General features: G+C 29.7%; 2 protein-coding genes across 5 annotated transcripts; both read left to right on the top strand.

The window, feature by feature from the left end:
- Window positions 1-320: 320 nt before the first annotated feature.
- On the top strand, window positions 321-1,112 carry LOC145835438 (large ribosomal subunit protein bL12m-like). Its single transcript, XM_082943026.1, has one exon. The coding sequence runs from the start codon at window positions 337-339 to the stop codon at window positions 874-876; it is 540 nt and encodes a 179-aa protein (XP_082799152.1). The 5' UTR covers window positions 321-336; the 3' UTR covers window positions 877-1,112.
- Window positions 1,113-1,116: 4 nt separating this feature from the next.
- Window positions 1,117-9,535, top strand: LOC145835437 (uncharacterized). 4 transcript variants are annotated; one of them, XM_082943024.1, is made up of 6 exons: window positions 1,117-1,247; window positions 1,960-2,128; window positions 3,490-3,567; window positions 4,347-4,538; window positions 6,654-6,787; window positions 7,718-9,535. In XM_082943024.1, exons 1-6 carry the CDS (start codon window positions 1,136-1,138, stop codon window positions 8,017-8,019), a joined length of 987 nt encoding a protein of 328 aa, XP_082799150.1. In that variant the 5' UTR covers window positions 1,117-1,135; the 3' UTR covers window positions 8,020-9,535. The 4 variants fall into 4 exon arrangements, with proteins under 4 accessions (XP_082799150.1, XP_082799149.1, XP_082799148.1 ...); XM_082943023.1 differs by having other exon boundaries at window positions 6,651-6,787; window positions 7,721-9,535; XM_082943022.1 differs by having other exon boundaries at window positions 6,651-6,787.
- The last annotated feature ends 14,518 nt before the right edge of the window (window positions 9,536-24,053 follow it).

Below are 24,053 nucleotides of genomic sequence, written 5' to 3'. Positions count from 1 at the left end.
TAAAGGTTAGGGGTAACAGTGAAAGTTAAAACATAGATAATTAAAAAAAAATAAAAAAAGAATAAAAAGAAATAAACCTGTTCAAAATTGTCTGCTCGTGCAATATTTATCTACTTGTGCAAAATTATCTCTGTGCACTCATGCAATTTTGTCCCCTTGTGCAAATTTGAAAGCTACCCACTTTCCAGACATCTTAATTTTTTTTGCTAAGAAATTTTAGCACCAGATTATGCATTATTCATAATGTAAAATGTATTTAACACATTTTCTAAAATGCTTCTAAATATTATACTTATTCAAAAAAAAATTTTGACAGGAATTTTGTATTAAAAAATTATGGCATTTGTTAGAAAAATTCCATGTTTAGCAACAACATTTGTAAAATTCCAAACGAAACAAGTTTTCTCAAAAAGGTTTTTGAAGTGTTCAACAACTCTAAGAACAGAAATGGTTGACACACCCTCGAGTGAAGTTGATCCTAAGATTCATGATATTGCAACCAGTATTGCCAATTTGAAGCTGCATGAAGTTGCTGACCTTAATAACACTTTGAAACAAATGTTAAACATTAGTGATGTACCAATGATGGCAGCAAGCATGGCAGATGCTCCAGTTGCGCAAGCAGAAGCTGAAGAAGAGGAAGTAAAAGCGCCAGAAAGGACAGAGTTTTCAATTAAACTTACATCGTTTAATCCATCTACTAAAATTAAACTTATAAAGATAGTTAAGTCAATAAAAACTGATTTGAATTTGGTCCAAGCAAAAAAGTTTGTAGAGTCTTTACCACAAGTTTTAAAAGAAGATGTTGCAAAAGATGAATGTGAAGAATTTAAAAAACAACTAGAAGAGGCTGGTGGAAGTGTTGAAATAGTGTAAAACTTTGTTAACAATTACTAGTCTAATTTTTTATTGAACAATGTAGGTTAAATTTATGAAACTCAATAATATTTAGTAACTACAGTTTCTACAAGTATTAAAATGCATGGTATTTAAGTACTATTTTTATAAAACTAAATTGCTTGAGATTTTGAAGTTTTTTTTAATAACAATTTTGAAGTACTTAAGTAAAATAATTAAAACTAGTCTTTAATTTAAGTTAAACCTTAATTTAGCATTTATTTACATAAGCAGCATTATGGCCAACGTTGTTTGTCAGTTTTATTTAGAAGGCAAGTGTAGGTATGGGGACGCTTGTAGAAACCATCATGTTGATCCAGATGAGTCTGGTGAAAGAATCCAAAGCAATGGTAAGATAAATTTATCTGGTTATTTAATAGTAATAGAAATAGGCCAAAAATAAAATGTTGTTTTTTCAGCAATGTAATACCAAATTTGAGTTATAGATTTTGTTTATTATTTTGTTAATATTTTTTACTATCATTTGTTGTTTTTGGTTTCATATGCAATTAAATTTTGTTTATTTTGTGTTTAAGTTAGCTCTAAAAAAAAATTTAAAGTTATTGCTCTTTGAGAAAAAGCTAAATAACCATGACTTTATAATTTACCTTCTTTTTATATTCATAGCTAAATTTTTTTTTTTTAACTAAGAACTTATTGTTAATACTTTTAAAACTTTTACATAGATTTTGATGCTGTAAATTATTTCAAGATAATACCATTTTGTAGAGAAGCAAAGTAGTACAGATCTGGTCAGATGCAGCCTAAAACTAGAAAAAAAATGGTCACATTTAAAAGTCTCAAAACTTATTTATAAGACATACAAAAAATCTCTAAGTCTTAAGGGATCATATATTAAATTTTGATTAACATTTAAAGTTTAAATATATTTAAAATAAAAAGAAACAGTTATTGCCATTTATACCATTTTGCAACCTTTATTTTACAATGTTTTTAAAAGTAATTGTTGCCCATAAATGCACAACTAAGATAACTATTATAATGGATAGTAGTATATGCAACAAATTAGGTTTTACTTGTTAATAATAATTTTACTATAAGGGGAAGGTCACGTCAGCAGAGGTGCAAAAAGTAATGTAAAAAGAGGAGGAAGGTCGAGATACACCAATGGCATGTACAATGGTTACAACAGGGGAGATCGGCAGGGGCATCCTGAAACAGCAGTCGATTATTACTCTAGATTAGAACAACAATCCAAAGATCAAAGAAGGTTTTTATTCTTAATTGTGCCAATATGTAATAAATATTAGTTTTAATAGTAATATTCTGAAAGTTATAACAACAAGATAGTATTAAAAGCAAAGGGGCGTAAATCACTTGTTGAGTATATTTTTTTACATAAATTGATTAACTACTAGTTACTGATTACAATTCCAAAGTTATATCAGTCTAAAATTTGGAATTTTTCTGTATAATACCTGTAAAAAAAGGAAATAGAAAAATTAACAGAAAATAAATTCATTCAAAAAAAAAAAAGGAAAAATTAATTGACTTATATTTTATCATATAGTTTTTTTTTAAAATATGTTCTTAATTTTTATTAAAATTGCAAGGAACACTTCTTGAATATTTGAAATGATTTGTATATAGCTCAAAAAATAGCAAATTAAATGGTTTATTAGTGAAAAAAGTTCATAGGTTTGTATAGTACTTTTTTAATAAAAATGACTATATCTCAAAATTTTTTTGAATTTATATATTATTTGAATCTGATTTTAAATACATATTTTAAGCTTTTGATAAATAGCCAATGTTTATTTTTGTAAAAAAAAAGAGTTTTTTATGTCCTTAATACTTTTATTAATTTAATGATACCTATAAAAAAGATGCAAAGTATTTATAAATATAACTTTAATTAGTTTGAAATATTTTAACAAAAAATTTAATCAGGAAAACTCTGTTTTAACTTTTTTTTTTTGTTGAAATAGTTATTTAAAATTCCATGAATTATTCTTTAGTGAAAGATTTTTCATCAACTAATTCTTAGCCAGTTGCTTATTTTTTGATATTTTAGGAAAGTATATAGGTTATGTTTTAGTAACAACTTATGTTTTTTTTTTTAATCAGGTTGTTCAACGTTTTTTCAAGAAAAAAATAACAATTGCTCCTTAAGTCAAAATTAAATAATGTAAAATATTTTATTTTTAGATATAAAGAGTTCAGTAAAGTTAACTAGTTGTTATTTTTATATCTTTCATTTCTTATGCATTTAAAATCAAAATACAGAAAAAGCTCCTTGCATTATAAGAAAAAATACATTGGTATTTTTAAAAACATGCACTTTGTAACCAAAAGTAAAAAAATAATATTTTTTTCAAAAACTAAACAATTTTACTCTAAAATTAAAAAAATTATGTAATAGGATTGTTTATTACTAAGGATAATTAACACTTATCAGCCACACTATAATAAAACCTTTATATATATTATTGTAGTGGGTTTGTGCCAAATGATTTAAAAATCATTAAATGTATTAAATTAACACATTTTACTATCCTTATACATGTATTTTTGTTCTCGAATTCTTTTAGGAATGAAAAATATTTTCATTCTGTGAATTATGATTTTCAGAAACAATGGACCATACAGTCCAGCTTCTAGGCACATGAGAGATCAGTATGAAAGGAGAGCCTTAGATGACTGTGACCTGTCAGTTTTACTACTAAATACATTTAATAATTTATTTTTTCTAGACTATTGGCTATGTAGGTTTTATAGCAGTACATACTTTAAAGTTTGTGTGTTAATATTGAACTATTACCTGTATTATTCTTCTAAATCCAGTATAACTACACTGGAAAATAATACACTTAAAATGCCATACTACGTTGAAATTTGATGTATTCATAAAAAAAAAACTTAAAAATACAACAACTTATTAATTTAAAAAGTATTTTTTGCACAAATTAATTTTCATAAGTTATAAGTTAGAAATATATTCATATCTCAGGGTTTCCTAAAAAGCTGGAATACTGTAAAAACCTGGAATATGATAAATTTTAAAAAATAAAACATGGATTTTTTAATAAATAAAAATCACTAAAAAACCTAGAATTTTAAAATTTTTTACATGCAAAGTTAAAAAGTTTTGGTTTGACAAAAAAAAAACCTGTCATATAGATAAAAAAAGATATCATAATTTTTTTTTTCTTTTTAACATCCTTGAAGAAGCTTTACAGTTTTTTATCAATGTTGTTATACTATTTAAAACAGTTTTTTACCTTGAACTTAATTTTACTAGAAATAGACCCAAAAACTTGTTCTTTTACAACCTGAAACAAATTTCTCAAAAATCTTTGCCAGCCATGATATGTGCAAAATTTAAGCTTATTCATGAAAATGGTTATTAGAGTATTTACTTGAACTTGTTCATTATTTTGTGACAAGAAAGCTAAAAGATGAAAATTTCATCTTCAAAATTACAACAGGAATAACAGTTTAAGCAAAATGACACTTGAGAAGAGAAACTACAATAACAACAATAGAGGTTACGTTGATGATAACGAAGACCTTGATGATTGCAGGTCCAGTGTTAGCTATGAGTCTGTTTGCAGTTATTCCAATTATAGTGATGAGTCAGCAAGCAAACTTTCTAAAAGAAGGAGAAGAAGAAGAAGCAGGTTTTTAAACATATATATATTTATATAATAACTTTGCTATATAATTTACTGTATATTTATTTGTTATTAATCATATGTAGAAAAATAAAAATGTTATATGTATATTAAAATAAATATAAATAAAATATAGATATATATATATATATATGTGTTGTCTACAAAAGAATGCCGTTTGTATGAAATTACGTATAAATTCAAAAGTGACTTAGTAAACTGAGCAATTTAAATTCTAAAAAGTAGTAAAAACTTGTTAAACTTCTTAGTCTTTTTAATTCAAAATACACTCTACTATTTCCATGACATACCGCTCGGTTTCGTACAAAATTATTTTTGCTATTTTATTTTGCTTTAATATTTAAAACGTTTATAAACTTAGTTTACATTTATCGAATAGTTCGTCCAGAGGGTTTGGTAGAGATAAGCTAATTATAAATGACTCAAATACAATTTCACTTCCATGATTTTATGTTTTTTCAGAATCATTTATTTAATGCACTGTTCAACTTTTTAAGAAAAACTGTTTATTAAAAAAACAATAGTTTTTATGAGTGTTAAGATATTTAATGAATAAACTTATAAAACATAAACAATTGAAATTATTACTTAATATACCCCTTGATTAGCATTGATTTCATGCTTTAAAGTTCATTCTGCTTGCATTGTTTTAAAACTCTGATATTTCATAAAATATATGAGTTTTGGCAGTGTGTGCATATAGGTGGACGGATATTGCGCTGCATTTATCAGTTTCACTTTAAAAAAATTCTTCGGAATGGTTGACGTTATGTCTTTTATATAAGAGATGCTCTGCTTAAAATCAGTACCAATCAAAGAACAGAAACCTAGGTTAAACTTTTACTAACATCAAATGGAAAGCAACAACAACTTTTTTTGATTAACTTATTTTTTTGAATCACACTAAAAAGTCCTGTTTGTTAGTACAGTGCTTCCTCGCTTATCCGACCGGTTTTGGTCAAAAGTAGTTTCAGCTAGAATCAATGTTTTTGTGTACTTTTAACTTGTAAGATAACAATAAAATTTCCTAACAAGTAAAGAGAATAATATCTAAAACATTATATTCAATAGTTTCTATTTGCATAAAAACAAAAACATCGGTGAAAGTCTGAAGAGCAAAAGCCTGGATTCTCGTATGCCGTGAGACAAGCTCAAGTTTAACATAAGGTTTGATAATACCAATTCGATCATCAGACCACAAGCTTTCGGTAGACTGAAACAAAAAAGCTTCAGGCACGACGCGTGGTGACGTCACGATGACGACTCGTTCATGGGAGTACAGAGCAAATTTTAACCAACTTTTAATGTTGTTGTATTTTGTATTTGTAACTTTTACCTTTTGGTCTCAGTCTACCGAAGCTTTTGGTCTGATGATTGAATTGGTATGATCAACCCTTTAGTTTCTATTGGAAAATATGTTTTTAATAACTAAATATCTTGCTTAAATTGTTTAAACGAGTTAAACATTGTTTCGGTAGTAAAGTTTGTAGTTATTAGTTTTAACTAAAAAATGTTGCTAAATTTACTGAAATGTAAGGTGTTTATTTAAATATTTTATTCACTACCAGATTTCAGTGCAAATAAATTTTACGACCTTGTCAAGTATAATAAGATAGTTTTTTAGAAAGGTATCCGACGTTACTTAAACTGTTTACGGCTTAATTTATTTTCGTTAAATTAATTTTTAACTTAGTTTAAGTATTGAATCTTTTATTCTTTGTCTGTTTTAATAGTTTGGTTCTCTATAAATAATGAAAATAAAGTAACTTTTTGAAAAATTAGCGTTTTTTTTATTGTATTCAGTGCATAACATAAAAGATGTAGCTAATTAGAAAAAATACAATTTTTGTAGTTATCCGGCCAAAATCACAATAAAAGCTTGCTGAACATTAACGGGTAAGTTAGGAAGCACTGTACCGCATATTTTTTAATTTCTTCACCTAGTATTTAGTTATGAATCCTTTTTATTACTTCATAAGGATGTAAAGGGTGTGAAAAAAAATAAGATAAGTAATTTATCTTCATTTATCATAAGTTGCAAATGATATGTAGAAACTAAAAAAAAACTAAAAAGTACAATAATATGCTTAAAAAAAGCAGTGCATCATCGGAACTGGAGTTAAAAGAGGGTGAACAAGTCGTCACCACTCATAATAATAATGTACGTTTGCTTGTTAAAAGTGGTGACAATTCACAAGATTCTTCCAATCCTAACGAAAGTTCCGCAATATGTGGTTTGTTTTTTTACTATATATATAATAAAATTGTAAGATTAAGTTTTTTTCTTTTTCTGTTAACCTTTTTTATTATTTTTAGAATTCCATAACAATTTGTAAACAAATCATAATAACTCCTACTTAATCAGATATAACTTTATAAGGCTTTAATTTTTAGAAACCTAAACGAGTAAAGCCCGTCATTAAACATAAACAACTATTTTTGTACTAAACATTAAAATACTCAGACAACTTTATGCTGTCTATAAAATATGAACAGCTCTATACAGGTTTGCCAAAAGAAACCTGGAGTTTAACAATTTGGAATTTGAGAAATTAAAAAAAAACTTGAATTTTGAATAAAAATCACTAAAACCTGGAATTTTAAACAGTTGCTATATGCGAAATAACAAAACTTAAACTAAAAAAATAATAATATACAATAATTTTGTTTTGTTATGTTTAGAATTTAAAAAATTAAAAACACATTTACAGTAGCATTACAGTATCTTTTCAATATTTTATAGCATTTAAGTACTATAATTAAATTTTGTACTAAAAATAGACTAAAAAACTTACTTTAAAAAAACTGGAATAAATTTAGAATATCTGGAATATAAAAAAAAACTTTAGCAACCCTTTGCCTGAAGAGTCGACTAGCATTTAATAATTAAGAAATGACTGTGTATTTTATGGACAGCAAAACTTCGTCAGTCTGACAAAGTATTTGCGTATTAAAACAGTTCTTTTAATTTCTATCATATTAAATAAAACGTGTAATAGTCGGATATTTGTAAAATATATTTAGTTGTTTGAATTAATACAAATATATTATTATTATGGCGGTACTTTATTTGTAATTGTAAAGACTTTATCAAGTATTATACATATTAAAACTTTTTAAAGAATTGATTTTAGTATTCATTTTGTAAACATTCATCTAAATAGCAGCTTTGAAAGAAAAAGCGCAACCAAATGAAGAAGTTAATCACTGGCCAGCCAGAGAATATGATTGGATTGAGCTTAATTGCCGCATGTTGGTAGTTAAAATCAAGCAGTTGAGTAGTGAGAAAGAAATGAGACAATACACGACGCAAATCAACAGCATACTTGATAAAAGATTGAACGGAACTTACCATGGAAATGGATTCAACGGATATTCAGGTAGGCCATTGGCTACTAGAAATATGGGACCAAGAAAGTACGCTAAAATGGGGAAAAGAAATGGACAAAGTAATGGACCTCTGTGAAAGAAAAAACGTTTTCTGAGAGAAAAAGTTGATCTATAAGTGTTTAGAAATATAAAAGAATTGAAAAAATTAAAATTAAAGAAATACTTTTGAAATAAGCCAAATATAGTTTTTAATTTTTAATTCAAGCTCAAGTTTAATTTTGATACAATAATTTTTCTTCATAGTTTTGATTACAAATTTGGCCAAAACGTTGTACAAATTTGACTACTTAAAGATAGATTAAGTGTTGGATTTAATGTTTTTTATTGGATTAAAGTATAAAATTTAAAAGCCAATTTAAGAAACTAAAATTATTAAAGTCAAAGTCTCTTCAAAAATAGTTTGTTAACTTACCTTTATCATTCCATACTCAAAAACTGCTTAATACTAAAAAAGAAAAATTAACTTACTTATCAAAAATTGTATCAAGAAAATTATACACTGCTTAAGAGCAAAAATTACCACTTGCCTTTACAAAAGTATTACATATGTTTATAACACTGATCCTTTTCTAAAAGTGTATTTAATTGTTTTGTTTTTATACAACTATGGTTTGGTACAAAATAGTTACCAATGAATACAAACAAATTTACTTCAAAAAAATTCCGATAACCTTACAATCTTATTAGTAAAAGCTTAAAATTGAATAAAAGAAGCACTTTTATTTTACATCATATGCCTTAACTTTGTAAATCGTAAGTTGTTAGCATTTATAATCGATATAATTTCACTATGATTAGATATTGATTCCACAAAAAGCTAGTCTTAAAAAAATATTACTTAGTAACGCCATATTTAGGTAATAATTTTATAGGTTCTTTAAATTTACAACGTTCAAAATTGTAAGAACCTTAATAATACATTTCATTGCCTGAAAATTTATGCTATAATTTTTCTTTTGATACACACTAAAAATTGAGTTCTGAATAACTAATTGATATATGCTATCTAACTTCGACAGATAAAAACTCTTATAAAAAGTGATTTTTTAATGCTATTTTTGTCATAAACAATATTTAGTTATGCCCTCTTAAGCACTTGAAAATTATTTATTTGTCAAAATTCTAGCTACTAAATGTGAGTACTGTTACATATAAGTTTTACAAATGTGCTGAATTAGTAGAACCGTATTTCAATTTGTAATATAAGGTTCTTAGTATAATTAAAAGAATGGTAAGATTAACCTATAAACATGTAAATGTAGACTTAATCAACAAGAGTTGTATATACTTAGCAACTTAAGTTGACTATTTTAACAGTTTGTTTTGGATATTTATAATGATCATGAGCTAGCACATTTTTGTTAATAAATTTTGTAATAAGCGTACATTTTAATTTGTCTATTTTTTGTTTTAGAGTTTTGTTATTAGTATTCTTGATTATGAATTTTTTTGTTAATTTAAAAAATAAAGTTGTTTAAAATTATCAAACCCCTTGTTTATGTATATCAATAAAACTTAGAAATATGCCATTAAGTTTATTAAAGGTTGTTTTTTAAATTATCTAATAATTATTAGTATACAAACCGTATTAGTTGAATTTAAAACAGTTGCCTTACAATATTACTATTTTATGCAATTCGGTACGTATTTTTAACTTAAATGAAAAAAGTTCATAATGTACTTAAATATAAATATTTATTTTCTAATTTCAAAAAAGTTGCTTTGTTAAAACTATACTAATGTAACCTTTAACTTTCATAAAATATATGTTGCCGTAATTTAATAAAATTGATAAAACTGTCTATCCTTAACGTCTTTGATTAATTTTCAAAATAAATTGAACTTAAATTGCTGTTTGTAATATCTTGAAAACAAACTTATAGTAAAAGTTGTTAGTTTAAAAAAAATTGTTAACTTCTATCATTCATAATATAGAAGTTAAGATTATTATTTTAAATATAACATTTTTTTCAAATTATAGTATTGCATACCATATTTATTTATAGGTAAATAAAGTGATATTATTATACCTGAATCTTTAACGGAAATAAATAGGTATAGCAACTTAATTTAGTTATAAAATAAACAACAAAAACTATGTACAATTTATTGCTTTCACAAACAAACATTACAAAATGGTGCGCGACACTTCAGTTTTCTACACATTAGTCTTATACAAACTTCAATATCGATGAAGGTGGAATAGACGATATTTATGAACGTAGAAATCCTATCAAAATTGTTTCATATCGTACCACAGCTTACGTCTTCGGCCTCCAAGTCTCACGTAAGCTGTTTTATATCGTTCTCTAGTTAACCTCTGCGGCCGCGCAGTCCTAAGCCTACTATTTTGTATCGTACTGCAATTCACGTCTCCGGCCTCGAAGTCTCACGTGAAAAGCTGCAACTACTTCCACGAAGGATGAGTCACCCCGTTGAAGCGGCCTAGGTCCGCTCCGTAGGGTAGTTGAGGTATAATAACCTGTTTGTAGATGTGCTTCATCGTTTATATACATTTTTACTCTCTCTTTTGCAGGTGGCTTGGCATGTTGACAGTTGCAGGTGGCTTGGCATGTTGACAGTTGCAGGTGGCTTGGCATGTTGACAGTTGCAGGTGGATTCACATGTTGGCAATTGCAGGTGTCTTGGCATGTTGGAAGCTGCAAGTGTTTCGGCATGTTGGAATCTGCAGGTGTCTTGGCACGGTTTTAATAGCCAGCTTACATACTCACCTGGCTTTGCACACGTCAATAACTGAATACAAAATTGTATTTATTTTGCCTTAGTCAATCAAAAAATATCGAGTAGAATTTAAAATATAAATTAGAGAACTGTTGTTATTATTTATTTGAAACTTGTCTTTTAAAAAGAATTTTTAACTAAAAAAGTTTTGAAATTTATTCTAATGCATGCATCAATATATAGACAATTGAAGTGAAATAGGTATAATTTCACATAAATGTCCAACAATAGTAATTTTTTATTAGTTGTATGCCTCTTTCAGCAGACCTACTTATAAGTTAGAATTTAAAGGACAAACACAGCTGTATAGGCTGAACTTCTACTTTGAACAGGCGCTGTAATGTATTATATTACATATAAGTAAACCACTAAAAACTAGAATAAGTTTTCACAACTTGTTTATAACGAAAATTAATCTCATTTAAAAATTAATTTTACCCAGGTTAAGAATCGCTGTATTAGACGCAGAACTCTTATATTATCCAGAAAACTTTGCTGGAGTCTTTTCATTCTCTGAATGCTTGTAGACTTTAAACCAGTGGTTTAAAGTGATATTAATATATGTAAAAGTTGTAGTACAGTAACCTCTCGTTTAGTTACGCATTTCAAGGTTCTAAAAAATTAAAATTATTTTTTTTTCCACAAGTTAGATATATTGTATATTTTTTATTTAAAATGCTAACTCATCTCTTTAGACTTTGTAAGCTTGTGTACCTTGAATTATTAATAAACAATTAGTTATACCTCAGTGTATCAGAAATTTTGTTAACAATAAGACATTAATTGAAATTCTGACAGAAATATAACTGTGTTAAATAATGAAAGAATGAGAGTTTAAAACACAAATAAATAATACAGCACTCTTGCCCTATATATGAATAAACATCTAAAATATGATATAAATTAAATTTCATTCCTACTCAAAAAATTTATTAACATATCTTTTATACAATGCAAGACAGTTTATCCTTATGTGGGCAAAGGTCAAATTAAAAAAAAAGTTGTAGTTAAATAAACAATTTTTATTAATCATTTTTCTTGTACTTTATACGTTTTGTTCAAAAGAAGAAATCCATTACAGCACCAAATGCATAATTTTGTAAAAGGCTTTAGAGATAAATTTTAAAATAGACACCACACCATTTCTTAATTGTAAACAAATGCTTAGTTTTAAATTGAATTCAATAAGTAAAATAGAATATAAATGTTAAGTATCAAATAAGTCACAATTTAATAAACATAAAATATGCTTAGTATTAAAATTAGTAAAATTTTTCTACAAATATTATTATTTTATATAAATTAAAATTCTTTTTTTAACACATGTATAGTTTTATCCTTTGTTTTCATATTTATAAATAAAGTAAACAAACTGTTAAAAGTAGGAATTGCTTTTAACTAGAAACAATATCAAAAAACCGCCATTATAGTAAGTATGTTTGGTACCTCTCGTATCTTTACGCATTTTTTCTGTGGACACAATGTGCGTAAATAAGCGAGAGGTTCTGTAATAGATTAGTTGATACAAAAACTTTTTCAATTCTGTAAAATACGATTAATTTTTTCTTGGGTATTTTATTAAACTAGGACTTCAAGCAATGCTTCAATGATTTTGCTAACCTGATCTCTGGCATAAAATCTGTTTTAAATTCTTTAACACGATAATTCTGTATATAAAAGTAATAATACAAACAGTTTTTTCTCGCTAATTCGGCCATGTTTTTTGTAATTATGTCCACTTTGGCCGGATAAGAAGAAAACATTGTTTTTTCTATAAATCTACCTCTGTTATGTTTGGCAATACATACAGTAAATTTTCCTTTAAATTATTTTAAGTTTTTAACGTGACAAACAAGGTTATAAACTAAACTTTGATTAAGTAGAAATAAACTTATAAAGAAAAATTATACCGTGAACAGTTTAACCAGCATCGGAACTTTTTCTAAAAAAAAAAAAAGAATAGAGGTCATTACATATATTATAAGAGATATAGGCACATTATTTTTAGCAACTTTGAATACTTTTAGCTCGTTTTCAATCTTTGATTTAACTCGTTTTCTTTGTTTCTTTTATCGATTTTCTAAATCAAGTATGTTGATTAAGTCAAAAGTATGTATTTTACTTAGAAAATTTTTCAACACTGTAGCCAAAAAACCTGGAACTTGAGAAAGTTTTTTTAATCTGGAAATTTTACATGTAGAGTAATCTAATTTCAATTTGATACAAAAAATCTATCATGTAGATTTTTTTTTTTGTTGTCATTAATTTTTTTAAATAAAATAAATTGTTTATAGTAGCTTAACAGTATCTTTTCAACAGTGTTCTACTATTTAAGACAGTTTTTTTACCTTTAACTTAGCCTTATACTAAAAATATAACCAAAAGTTTGCACTTTTGACATCCTAGAAGAAATTTCTCAAAAACTTTTGGTAACCCTATTGCAAGTTAATGATATTAAAATTTTTTTTACTCAGCGCGAAAACTTTGATTTATAATGTTAAGTTTGAAAAATAAATATTAGAACTACGACGTAACTATAAACTGCTTGGTTGGTTGGAGAAAACGGATAATCGAGGAATAATTGTATTATTTGTATATTTTTCATAACAAAAACTATTAACAATAAAACATTTATGATAAAAGGTTTTTAATACATGTGACAAGATCGGATTTATTTCCACAGAATCCGGGTAGTAAATAGAATTGTTGATTTGCACATTTATTATTGTATCTAAATGAGCTCTTTATATTACAGTAAATTGAGTAATGATTTTTTGTTAGGACAAGTAACTATATGATAAAAAAATCTATAACAGTTCACTGTTTTTTTCTTTGTCAAAAATTAATGAAACTGTAAAATGACAGAACTTTTTTGTTTTTACTAGTGACATGATTTTCAAAAATCTTGTGAAAGATTTAGTTTTTGTTTTCTTAAAAACAATTCTTTATAGTTATATTTATCTTTAAATGTAAGTATTAATACTTAAATTATGCAAATGTTTTCTTTTTAACTTTCATCTATAAATTAAGCGTCGTTAATATTTAGGTAAATCAAAATTGAGAACGGGTCAAATATGCACAAAGATATTATCGCACGAAGAAACACCTTTTAACGAAAGATCATTCTTGCACGAGACTAAAACATAGAAAAATTATTAAAAAAAATATATATAAAATTAAAAAGGTAAGGCTTAGGGTAACAGTGATAGTAAAACAACTAATAAAATTATTACAAAAAAGTTGGAAAAAAAAACATTTATTGATAAAAAGAAAAAAAAAGTTACCGACCGAGGGTAAGGAATAGGGGTAACAGTAATAGTAGAAACAAAAAAGAGAGAAGAAAATTTAACTAATAAAAACTATTGCTAAAAAAAAAAAAAAAGTAACCGACCGAGGGTAAGGGTAAACATTAATAGTAAGAATAAAGCAAATGAAATTAAAATCAACCCGAGCAAAAGTGACCCTTCGTGCAACAGTGACACCTCGTACAAATTTGACGCCGTGAAAAAGTGTCCCTTCGTGCAAAAGTGTCCTTTAATGAATATTTGAAACTTACCCATTAAAATTAGATACAACATAATCCACGCTTATGGTAAACAAGAACTTCATACTGTAATAGAAAACGCTTCTGTTTATATTTCAGCTATAAGTATGAATTATATAAAAAGTAATCCCTTTTTAAGTTTTAGTAATATTTTTATAGGAACAAAGAATTTACTAGTTTAAAAATTTAGTTTATTAACAATGTAATGAACTGCTGCAATGATTTGCGTTATCCATTATAGAACGCAGTTACTTGCAGCTAGACAACAATGACCATATGTGAAAGCGAACTCTTTAAGCGCCAAAATAAGCCTATGAGCAACTAGGGTTAATTACTGATAAAAGATTTCATAAAATACATAACAAATACATGGGAACGGGTCAAAATTGCACGAGGTTACTAAACTGCACAAGAACAAAATTGCATGAGTCCACAAAGCTGCACGAAGATACATAATTTTTATTAGCTATTTTTTTATTTTATTTTTAATATCACTGTTACCCCTAACCCTTACACTCGACCAGAAGCTTTTTTTGTTTTTTTTAAACATTAATTTAATTTTCTTATAATAATAATTTTTATTAGTTATTTTTTTATTTTTACTATCACTGTTACCCCTAACTCTTACCCTCGGTCAGTAACTTTTTTTTCTGTTTTTTTTTTATACTCTCGTGCAAAATTGACTCTTTGTGCAAAATCGTCTTCGTCTAATTTTGTGCACTCGTGCAATTTAGTGACCTCGTGCAATTTAGACCCGTTCCCGTAACAGTGATAGTAAAAATATAAAAATTAAAACAGCAAAAAAAATTATTATAAAAAAAAAAGCAACTAATTAAAAAAGTATAATAATGATAAAAACAAATATAACTGTTCAAAAATATAGGTTTAATCGTTTGCTAACAAAAGATCTTAGTGAAGTAACTTCACTGGAATATAAATAAAAACAAATTGTACAGTAATCTTCCTTTATTGTACCAACATATGTTTCTGTGTGTTAACGAATCAACACACTTCAACTGGGTTCTGTAAAAAAATAATTACTGTAATGAGAGAATAGAAGCATAGAATAAAGTAGGTGTATACATGTTTTCATTAGAATAAAATATTTTACAGATAATAGTTAATAATAGGTAAAATACTTAATATTGAAACCGACTGTTATTAAACTATATGATATTTGTGATTATTAAATCTAAAATAAGTAAAGTAAGCTAAATTACACAACAGAACCCAGTTGAAGTGTGTTGATTCGTTAACACAAAGAAACATATGTTGGTACAATAAAGGAAGACTACTATACAATTTGTTTTTAAAAACAAATATATACATAAATAAAAAAACAAAATTAAAAGTAATAAGTTACTGACTGAGGGTAAGGGTTAGAGGTGTCAGTGACAGTAAAAAAAAAGTGTTAATAAAAAATAATTTTGTAATAAGTGCAAAATGTCTCCGTGCAAAATTGTCTGCTCGTGCAAAAGTGTCTTCGTGCAAAAGTGACCCTTCGTGCAATCTTATTCCCTTGTGCAATTTTTTACGCTCGTGCAAATTTGACACCTACCCAAGATACATTTTTATGTATGTAGTTAGTGTGTTTTTGTGCAGCTGGGAAAAGGAACTACTGACATTTGAACTACTGAAGTAGCCTAATTGAGTATTTTAGTTTATAATTGTAAGTACTGTTTAGATATAATATAAATATTTAAACTGTATGTTAACTGCTTTAAATTATTTGAGATACATTTAAATGTTTAATTATAAGTTTATTAAGCTTTTTATAGTTTATTTTTCATTAAATTTTTTTATTTATATGTTAGTTAAATGCTTTAAGTCTTTTGAAATAGATTTAAATAGTTACCAGTTCTTTAACTGTTTTACAATTTACTGAACTAAACTAAAACGTGGTTAATTATTAAGTTGCACTTTTGCCAAGTTTTAAAAGTAATTTGTATTTTTAAAGTATAGTGTTTGTATTGTTTTCTGGTTCGTTATATAATAGATACATTTCTAAAACTGTCTTGTCTAATTATATAAAGTAGTCTCAATGAGAATTTAGTATTTGTTAGATAATAATTAAATAAGGTAGAATATAATTATGATGAGTAGTACCAATAAAATGAATGTACAACAATCCACACCTTATAATAATTTGGCTTAAATTTTTTTTGACTCAAATGTTATAGCCAAAAAATTAAAGATAGTCGAAATAAAGTTTACTTATAATTTTTTTCATAGAACCTAATCTTAAAGATTTAAATAAAGGTATATTACAGGGTTGCCCTTATTGGGTAAAATAAACTTTCCTTTAAACTGAAATTAGTCACTGTTACTAATAGTTAGCCTTAATTTAATCCAGGGTTTCCAGTACTCGAAAAGTTTATACTCTTAGAGGCGATTTTGGCTATCATTAAAATAACTAGTAAAAGGTAGAAAAAGTATACTTCCAATTAGCTAGTAAACGGTCAAAGTCTAATGAGGATGTTTATGTTTAATATTTTGTCAAGTTAAGAATTTCTTGAATTTCATAGCTCCTTTGATGGGTTTTAACAAAAACATGTTTAGTGTAATAAAGAAAAAGTACTTTAATTTTGTTATTTTTATAGTTGGATGTTTTTGATTTTATCTTTTTAAAGTGTCAAGCTGAAAAAAAATTTTTAAACTATTATTAACACTGAATACTATCATGGACAAGACAAAAGGTTTGTCGTGCACCATGTCCTATGACCAAGTATTTTTAGCGTCATTTTTTTGAACAAGGAATTATGTTTATATACTTTACCATTGCGAAAAAACTAAAATTAGAATGAATGTAAGACTTGTATTAGTTGTTAACTAAACTTTTTGTTATACTAATAGATCTTTTATTTTACGTATTAATCAACATAAAAATCACTTATAGTAAAGCCAGCACAAAGGAGAGTACTTCATCATGTAGTTAAAATAAACACTAGAAAAAAAAAGACAGAACCCAACTATTAAAAATAACAAAATAGTATAACTTCTAATAAAAAAACAGCCTCGTTTTACTAGCAGACTATTAAAAGGTTTAAACTAGCTTAGTTAGCTTGATCATTTCTCTGTGTCAAATCTGTTTAAACTAGTCTGATAGGATTAGAAAAAACGAATTACTTCACTCAGGAATTTCTCCTAACTTAGCTTACGAAGATAATAATCTTTAATTTTTGAGCATTGAATGAAGTATAAGCACTATTTTCGAACTAAAAACTAAATATTATTTTACTTCAATGTTAACTACTAAAAATTAATTATACTAATTACATACTTATATAAAGTAAATTATCTGAAAAAGTTTTTATAAGTATTTATTAAAAAGCAATTAAATGTTGATTGTATTAAAGCAAACTTTCAAAAGTCTCTACTGTTTTATTTTTTTATTAATTTTTTTTTTTAATTTCACAAAAACTGACCAGGACACTTTAATTACTCAACCACGATATAAGCATAATAGTATTTTAACCTTTTATTAAATTTTTTTTTTTGATCTACGCTTGTCAAAAGTTCTTGTAGATAACTTAGCATATTTGTGTAAAACAGTAAACTTAATAAAATTGTAAGATTATGCGTCACAATAGGTTAATAAAATTATATGTACAATGCAATGCTATTATCTTTCGCACGTTGCTTGTGGTTGGTCTGATGGACCAGGTTGGCTACGGCGCGAAGAGTGTGAGTCAACACCCCTTTTGTTAATCCCTCTGTTTATATTACGTTGGCTACAGCGAGTTTCGGGGTTGATGACCTTGTTTAAAGTATGATGTATGTTCTCTTTAGAGAACATACTATCCTTTTTGGTGGGCTTGGATCTGTTACTCATTGTGCTATACCAAGAGTTAGGTGTGGCCCACTAGTTTATTTTAAATTACTTAAAGTTGGTTTGTAATTTACAGAGATTTATAAGAGTACAAGAAGCTGCTTGCTAATTAAATTAATTATCAACAACAAAGCTTATTTATTCAATTTTATGTAAAACCAAATTACAGATAATTTCAATATAATTAAGTATTAACACCAAAGTTTATTTATTCAAATTTATGTAAAACCAAAGTACAAATAACTTCAATTTAATTTTATTAACAGCAAAGTTTATTTATTCAAATTTATGCAAAACCAAAGTAAAAATAACTTCAATTTAATTTTATTAACAGCAAAGTTTATTTATTCAAATTTATGCAAAACCAAAGTAAAATTAACTTCAATTTAACTTTATTAGAAATATATATCAATTTAAGAGACAGAACTAAAAATAAGAGATTAATAACAGTACTCACAATTTAGCACATAGAAAAGTCAAGCTTGAGCTGCCACAACATCTCATTTTTTATTTATAAGGCGGCAATTTAGAGAGTAAACAAATTAAAAAAACCCTAATTAGAGAAAACTCTTTTGCTGAATTTAATTTATAGCCAGAGGCGTTACATTTTCCCCTCTTATTAAATATTTTTAGAATTTTAACTTGGGTTTTTTTAGAAAAACATTAGTTTTAAGGTGTTAAACGTTTGTTAAACTGAAAAAAAACTTTAAATATAGTCAAGGTGAAAACCATTATACACTAGAGCACTCAACTTAGAGATATATAAGCATGCAACATAAGTATATAACTTTCTTTTTGTAATTTACATGTAATAATCAGAAATAATATTTTAAGAGATACTTAAGATCATCAACTTTATGTGCTAGAAGGTACTTGCATATAACAACATTTATGAGCTAATTCAAAATCTGGATTTAAACACTCTACTAGCTATTTTTAAAGTCAAAACAAAACTATAAGTATTTAAATGTAGTAAATGCTTAAGACACTTTTTAAGTGTGTTAAAAATCCTTTTTTTAACAAAATAAAAAAGAAGTTCTAAAGAAATTGAAAAGAAAAGACTTTTTTAAAATATAAATTTACAGATTCCTAATTACAATCATGAGTCAAAATTTTTTTTTAAGTCAATGTTTACCGTTCATGATGATGGTTCCTTACTCTTCCACTGGAGGTTGAGGCTCGGCCTCTTCTTACTCGCCTTCTCCTCCTCTTCTCTGGTTGCTCCAGCTGAGGCCGCTCTTCTTGTAGTGGTTCCCCCGGAACTCTGGCGGGAAGTTTGGCTCCACTGACGTCCTTCTCCGCGAATTAATCGCTGGCGACCTGGCGTTGTTCACCATCGTCATCAACGCCAACGGATTCGAGGGTCTGCTTGGCATCATCAGCAGACGGGTTGGCATTGCCCCCATAGCATCCATAGGTGTGCTGCCATGATATTTCCAGACGAATCGACATCGTCACTACAATTCTGCTGTTCGTAGTGGCAGCCTGTTCTTATTAGAATGGTTCATTCTGAGGTCTCTGGGGTGTGGCAGTTCGACTTACCCCACCAAACTAGATGAGTGAAGGTTACTGAGCCATGATTTTTACAATTTGCCAGTATTAAACCTTGGCAAGCTTTCCCAGTGCATTTTCGAATGAATAATGAGCATTTAATATGGTCCACAAAGTTCACCATTACATGTTGTCATACACACATAAAAAGTGAATATTAGAAAAGCTTAGATTTAAAAATTAACAGAAACATGCTTTTTAAATTTAAAACTATAAATTTAAACTGTAAAATAACAGGTTTTCTTAAAAAGTTTTTTTGTGTTTGGAAAAAAAAAATTAGTTCCATTAAACAGGAGACAACTAAAACTCAATGCAATATAGAAAATTTTAGATTTTTATATAAAATATCACACAGTACCTATTTTAGCTAAGATAATTACAAAAAAAAAATACATGTCTATAAGATACTAATTTTTAATGGTTGTACAAATAAATATAAAATCAAAAACCCCATTAATTTTAAAATTAAAAAAATCTTAAAGTTAAGTCATTTAATAGTAATATAAAAAATGCAAGCAGCTTCTAGGTGTTGTACAAAATAATCAGTGAAAATCAACTGTTGCTTATTTGAATAAGCCCCTAAGTAGTATTTATCTAAAAAGTACCAAATATCTTTTTATGCTTGTACAAAAAAGGAATAAATCTTGCATAGTTGAGAGGTAGATGGCAGGATCGCTAGTTCGTTCTTTCTTAACAGGTCCATGCCAATAATGCCAAAGTGGCGTGATTCTTGAGTAACCCAGAACGAGTGGTTGATGGGTTCTAAATTCCCCAATTGAAGTTCGACATCCGCGCTACCAATGGGGTGGGTTGTTTTGTTACCAAACCCTTGGATGGTTCTACTTTGTTTAGGAAAATATTTGTCTATACCGTTAGTCAATTCCTTCGGCAGGATTGAAATTTAGGATCCCCTGTCAACCAAAAAGATAACATTTGTGTTTGAATCTGCTACAAATAGTAGGCCCTGAGGGAGGTTCTTCAGTTTGGGTGCAGGGAATTTATTCAGTTGAAATGTCCATTTTTCTACACTTTTATCTTTGTTGTGATTGGTAGTGTCGAGAGATTTTTGTTGTGGTTCTGGCTGCGGTTGCGCTGACCGTTGGGACTGCCCGTTGTGGTGCTGGCTAAGGTAGCTCGGATCGTTGGCGCTGGTCGTGGAGGTGCTGGCTTCAGTGGCGCTGACCGTTGACGCTGGCCCTGGTGATGCTGGCTGTGTTTGCGCAGACCGTTGGGACTGCCCGTTGTGGTGCTGGCTAAGGTGGCTCAGATCGTTGGCGCTGGTCGTGGAGGTGCTGGCTTCGGTGGCGCTGACCGTTGACGCTGGCCCTGGTGATGCTGGCTGTGTTTGCGCAGACCGTTGGGACTGCCCATTGTGGTGCTGGCTAAGGTGGCTCAGATCGTTGGCGCTGGTCGTGGAGGTGCTGGCTTCGGTGGCGCTGACCGTTGATGCTGGCTGTGTTTGCGCAGACCGTTGGGACTGCCCATTGTGGTGCTGGCTAAGGTGGCTCAGATCGTTGGCGCTGGTCGTGGAGGTGCTGGCTTCGGTGGCGCTGACCGTTGACGCTGGCCCTAGTGATGCTGGCTGTGTTTGCGCAGACCGTTGGGACTGCCCATTGTGGTGCCGGCTAAGGTGGCTCAGATCGTTGGCGCTGGTCGTGGAGGTGCTGGCTTCGGTGGCGCTGACCGTTGACGCTGGCCCTGGTGATGCTGGCTAAGGTGGCTCAGATGTTGGCGCTGGTCGTGGAGGTGCTGGCTTCGGTGATGCTGACCGTTGACGCTGGCCCTAGTGATGCTGGCTGTGTTTGCGCAGACCGTTGGGACTGCCCATTGTGGTGCTGGCTAAGGTGGCTCAGATCGTTGGCGCTGGTCGTGGAGGTGCTGGCTTTGGCGGCGCTGACCGTTGACGCTGGCCCTGGTGATGCTGGTTGCGGTTGCTCAGAACTTTGGTTCTCACCAGGTGTTTCTGCTGCACTACTTGAGGCTGTTTGCTTTATATGAAAAGTCATCTTCGGTTTGTTTGAAGGTGTGGACACTTCATTTCCTGGATGACTTATAGTGCAGTTTGAGGCATTTCTGGTTGGTCTCGGTTGAGATGGGGGTTGCTGTCGAGGGGCGGTTTTATTTACAATTTGGACAGCTTTGGTGTGAGATAGTGTAGTCCCAATCACTCCCCCTCTCACTGCGGAGAGTTTGGGAGCTCGTTTTTTGCATGAGGCGGAGATATGGTTTGATGGCGCATACTACATCTCCTGTCTAAACAGGTATGGGTATTTACACCAAATCTCTGATGGTTTCTGCATATAATTTCATTGTTATTAATGGCTGTCCATTGCTGTTGTGCTTGGGCTGGTCTGTTTTGATTTGAGCGCGGGGCATTGCTATAGTTTATATTTCTGGCTCGTCCCTTTGCCTCTTGCTCATTTGTGTCGAGCATTACTTTCCAAGCAATTTGAAAGTCTTTGTCTTTCAGATGAAGCTTCTTCCGTAAACGATTTTTCAAACGAGGAGGTGCTAAGTGTATTGTGAGAAATTTTGTTAATGCACCTTCATTTCTGAACTCAGCTAACCAATGATTAATCTCATCACCTAGTTCCCTACTTGACATGGAGTGCCTGTCAGTTCTTGCCAATAGCACGTTGCTTACTCGCGCTTGCCCACTCATTAGGAACTCTTTCAACGTGTCGTAGTTCCTATCTTCTGGTTTATATCTGTTGTAGTAGCTCTCTCTCTCTTTCCAGGTCACTAATGTTTCAAGCAGCCTGTAAAGATCTTGATCCGATCGAATGTCATAATCGTTGGCGATCTTCTCAAAGTGTTTTAGCTTTATTTTTAACTGCTCTGTATCGCGCTTTAAATATCCAATTTGACTGACAAGATCGCCCTTTTTCTGCATTAGTTTATACAGCTGGCTTGTTGTTGTGCGGGGCGTACTGCCACCTATGTCTACCGTGACGTCATACCTACTATCTTCTGGCTGGGGTTGGCAGTCGTAAGACGGACTGCGAACACATGGTTCGAAGTTTTCTTTCACACCTGACCCTCCTTGCTCTACTGAAGGTCCTCTATAGTTCGGAGGAGAGCGACTGGTCACCTGGCTCCTTGGTAGGTCTTGAGCCTTTGAGGTGTGTGAAATCTGGTGAGGAACCTGGATTTGAGGATCCATGTATGTATTCTGTCTACCCTGAGTTGAGATGTCGTGATTTGTCCTTGTGGGTGGATTTGGACTTCTCATTTCATGTAATTCTTCTTGTAATTTTCGAAATTCCTCTTGAAGTTTAGCCTGTCGAATTTGTTCCTTCAAATCTTTGATCCCCTGTACTATCTCCTCGGCACTCAGTTCTTGAGGTGGCACTTGAATAGGGGGTCTCCTGTTGTTTTGGAGGGAATATTCCATGTTTAAGTTGTTAGGTTGGAGTTGTTGTTGGAATGGCATAGGTGAGGTTCTTGCTGGAGGAATGGAGCTGTTGCTAGGCGGTCCTGTCACCCTTGGTGGAGGCCCATAGTTGCTAGGTGTAGAATTTTGTTGGGGTGGGTAGCTTTGTCTTGGCAGACCACTTGGATTAGGCTGGTCTCTAGGTTGTTGATAACTGCCCATTGCTGCCTGGGGTTGTTCCTCCTCCTGGTTACCTCCTGACTGATCCCCCCTACGTTCATGTCAATCTCGGCACTGATTTCTATACCCCGTGTCTCAATTAAAGCATGTTCAATGTTAGTTGGGTCACCAGGACACCACCAGGACACCAGTTGTGAGTCAACACCCTTTTGTTAATCCCTCTGTTTATATTACGTTGGCTACAGCGAGTTTCGGGGTTGATGACCTTGTTTAAAGTATGATGTATGTTCTCTTTAGAGAACATACTATCCTTTTTGGTGGGCTTGGATCTGTTACTCATTGTGCTATACCAAGAGTTAGGTGTGGCCCACTAGTTTATTTTAAATTACTTAAAGTTGGTTTGTAATTTACAGAGATTTATAAGAGTACAAGAAGCTGCTTGCTAATTAAATTAATTATAAACAACAAAGCTTATTTATTCAATTTTATGTAAAACCAAATTACAGATAATTTCAATATAATTAAGTATTAACACCAAAGTTTATTTATTCAAATTTATGTAAAACCAAAGTACAAATAACTTCAATTTAATTTTATTAACAGCAAAGTTTATTTATTCAAATTTATGCAAAACCAAAGTAAAATTAACTTCAATTTAACTTTATTAGAAATATATATCAATTTAAGAGACAGAACTAAAAATAAGAGATTAATTACAGTACTCACAATTTAGCACATAGAAAAGTCAAGCTTGAGCTGCCACAACATCTCATTTTTTATTTATAAGGCGGCAATTTAGAAAGTAAACAAATTAAAAAAACCCTAATTAGAGAAAACTCTTTTGCTGAATTTAATTTATAGCCAGAGGCGTTACACTATTACAAAGTAATT

This window comes from Thalia democratica, chromosome 5 (genome assembly GCF_965202585.1).
Source record: "Thalia democratica chromosome 5, ktThaDemo2.hap1.1, whole genome shotgun sequence".
NCBI lineage: Eukaryota > Metazoa > Chordata > Thaliacea > Salpida > Salpidae > Thalia > Thalia democratica.
The sequence above is the reverse complement of the archived record's forward strand: the minus strand, read 5'-3'. Positions and strand labels throughout refer to the sequence as shown.

What these genes read in the sequence shown, in the direction of transcription:
- LOC145835438 (XM_082943026.1), top strand. Translation starts at nt 337, where the DNA reads ATGGCATTTGTTAGAAAAATTCCATGTTTAGCAACAACATTTGTAAAA.
- LOC145835437 (XM_082943022.1), top strand. Translation starts at nt 1,136, where the DNA reads ATGGCCAACGTTGTTTGTCAGTTTTATTTAGAAGGCAAGTGTAGGTAT. An exon ending in TGAAAGAATCCAAAGCAATG is followed by an intron (nt 1,248 to 1,959) that starts GTAAGATAAATT and finishes TTTTACTATAAG; the next exon opens with GGGAAGGTCACGTCAGCAGA. An exon ending in CAATCCAAAGATCAAAGAAG is followed by an intron (nt 2,129 to 3,489) that starts GTTTTTATTCTT and finishes TATGATTTTCAG; the next exon opens with AAACAATGGACCATACAGTC.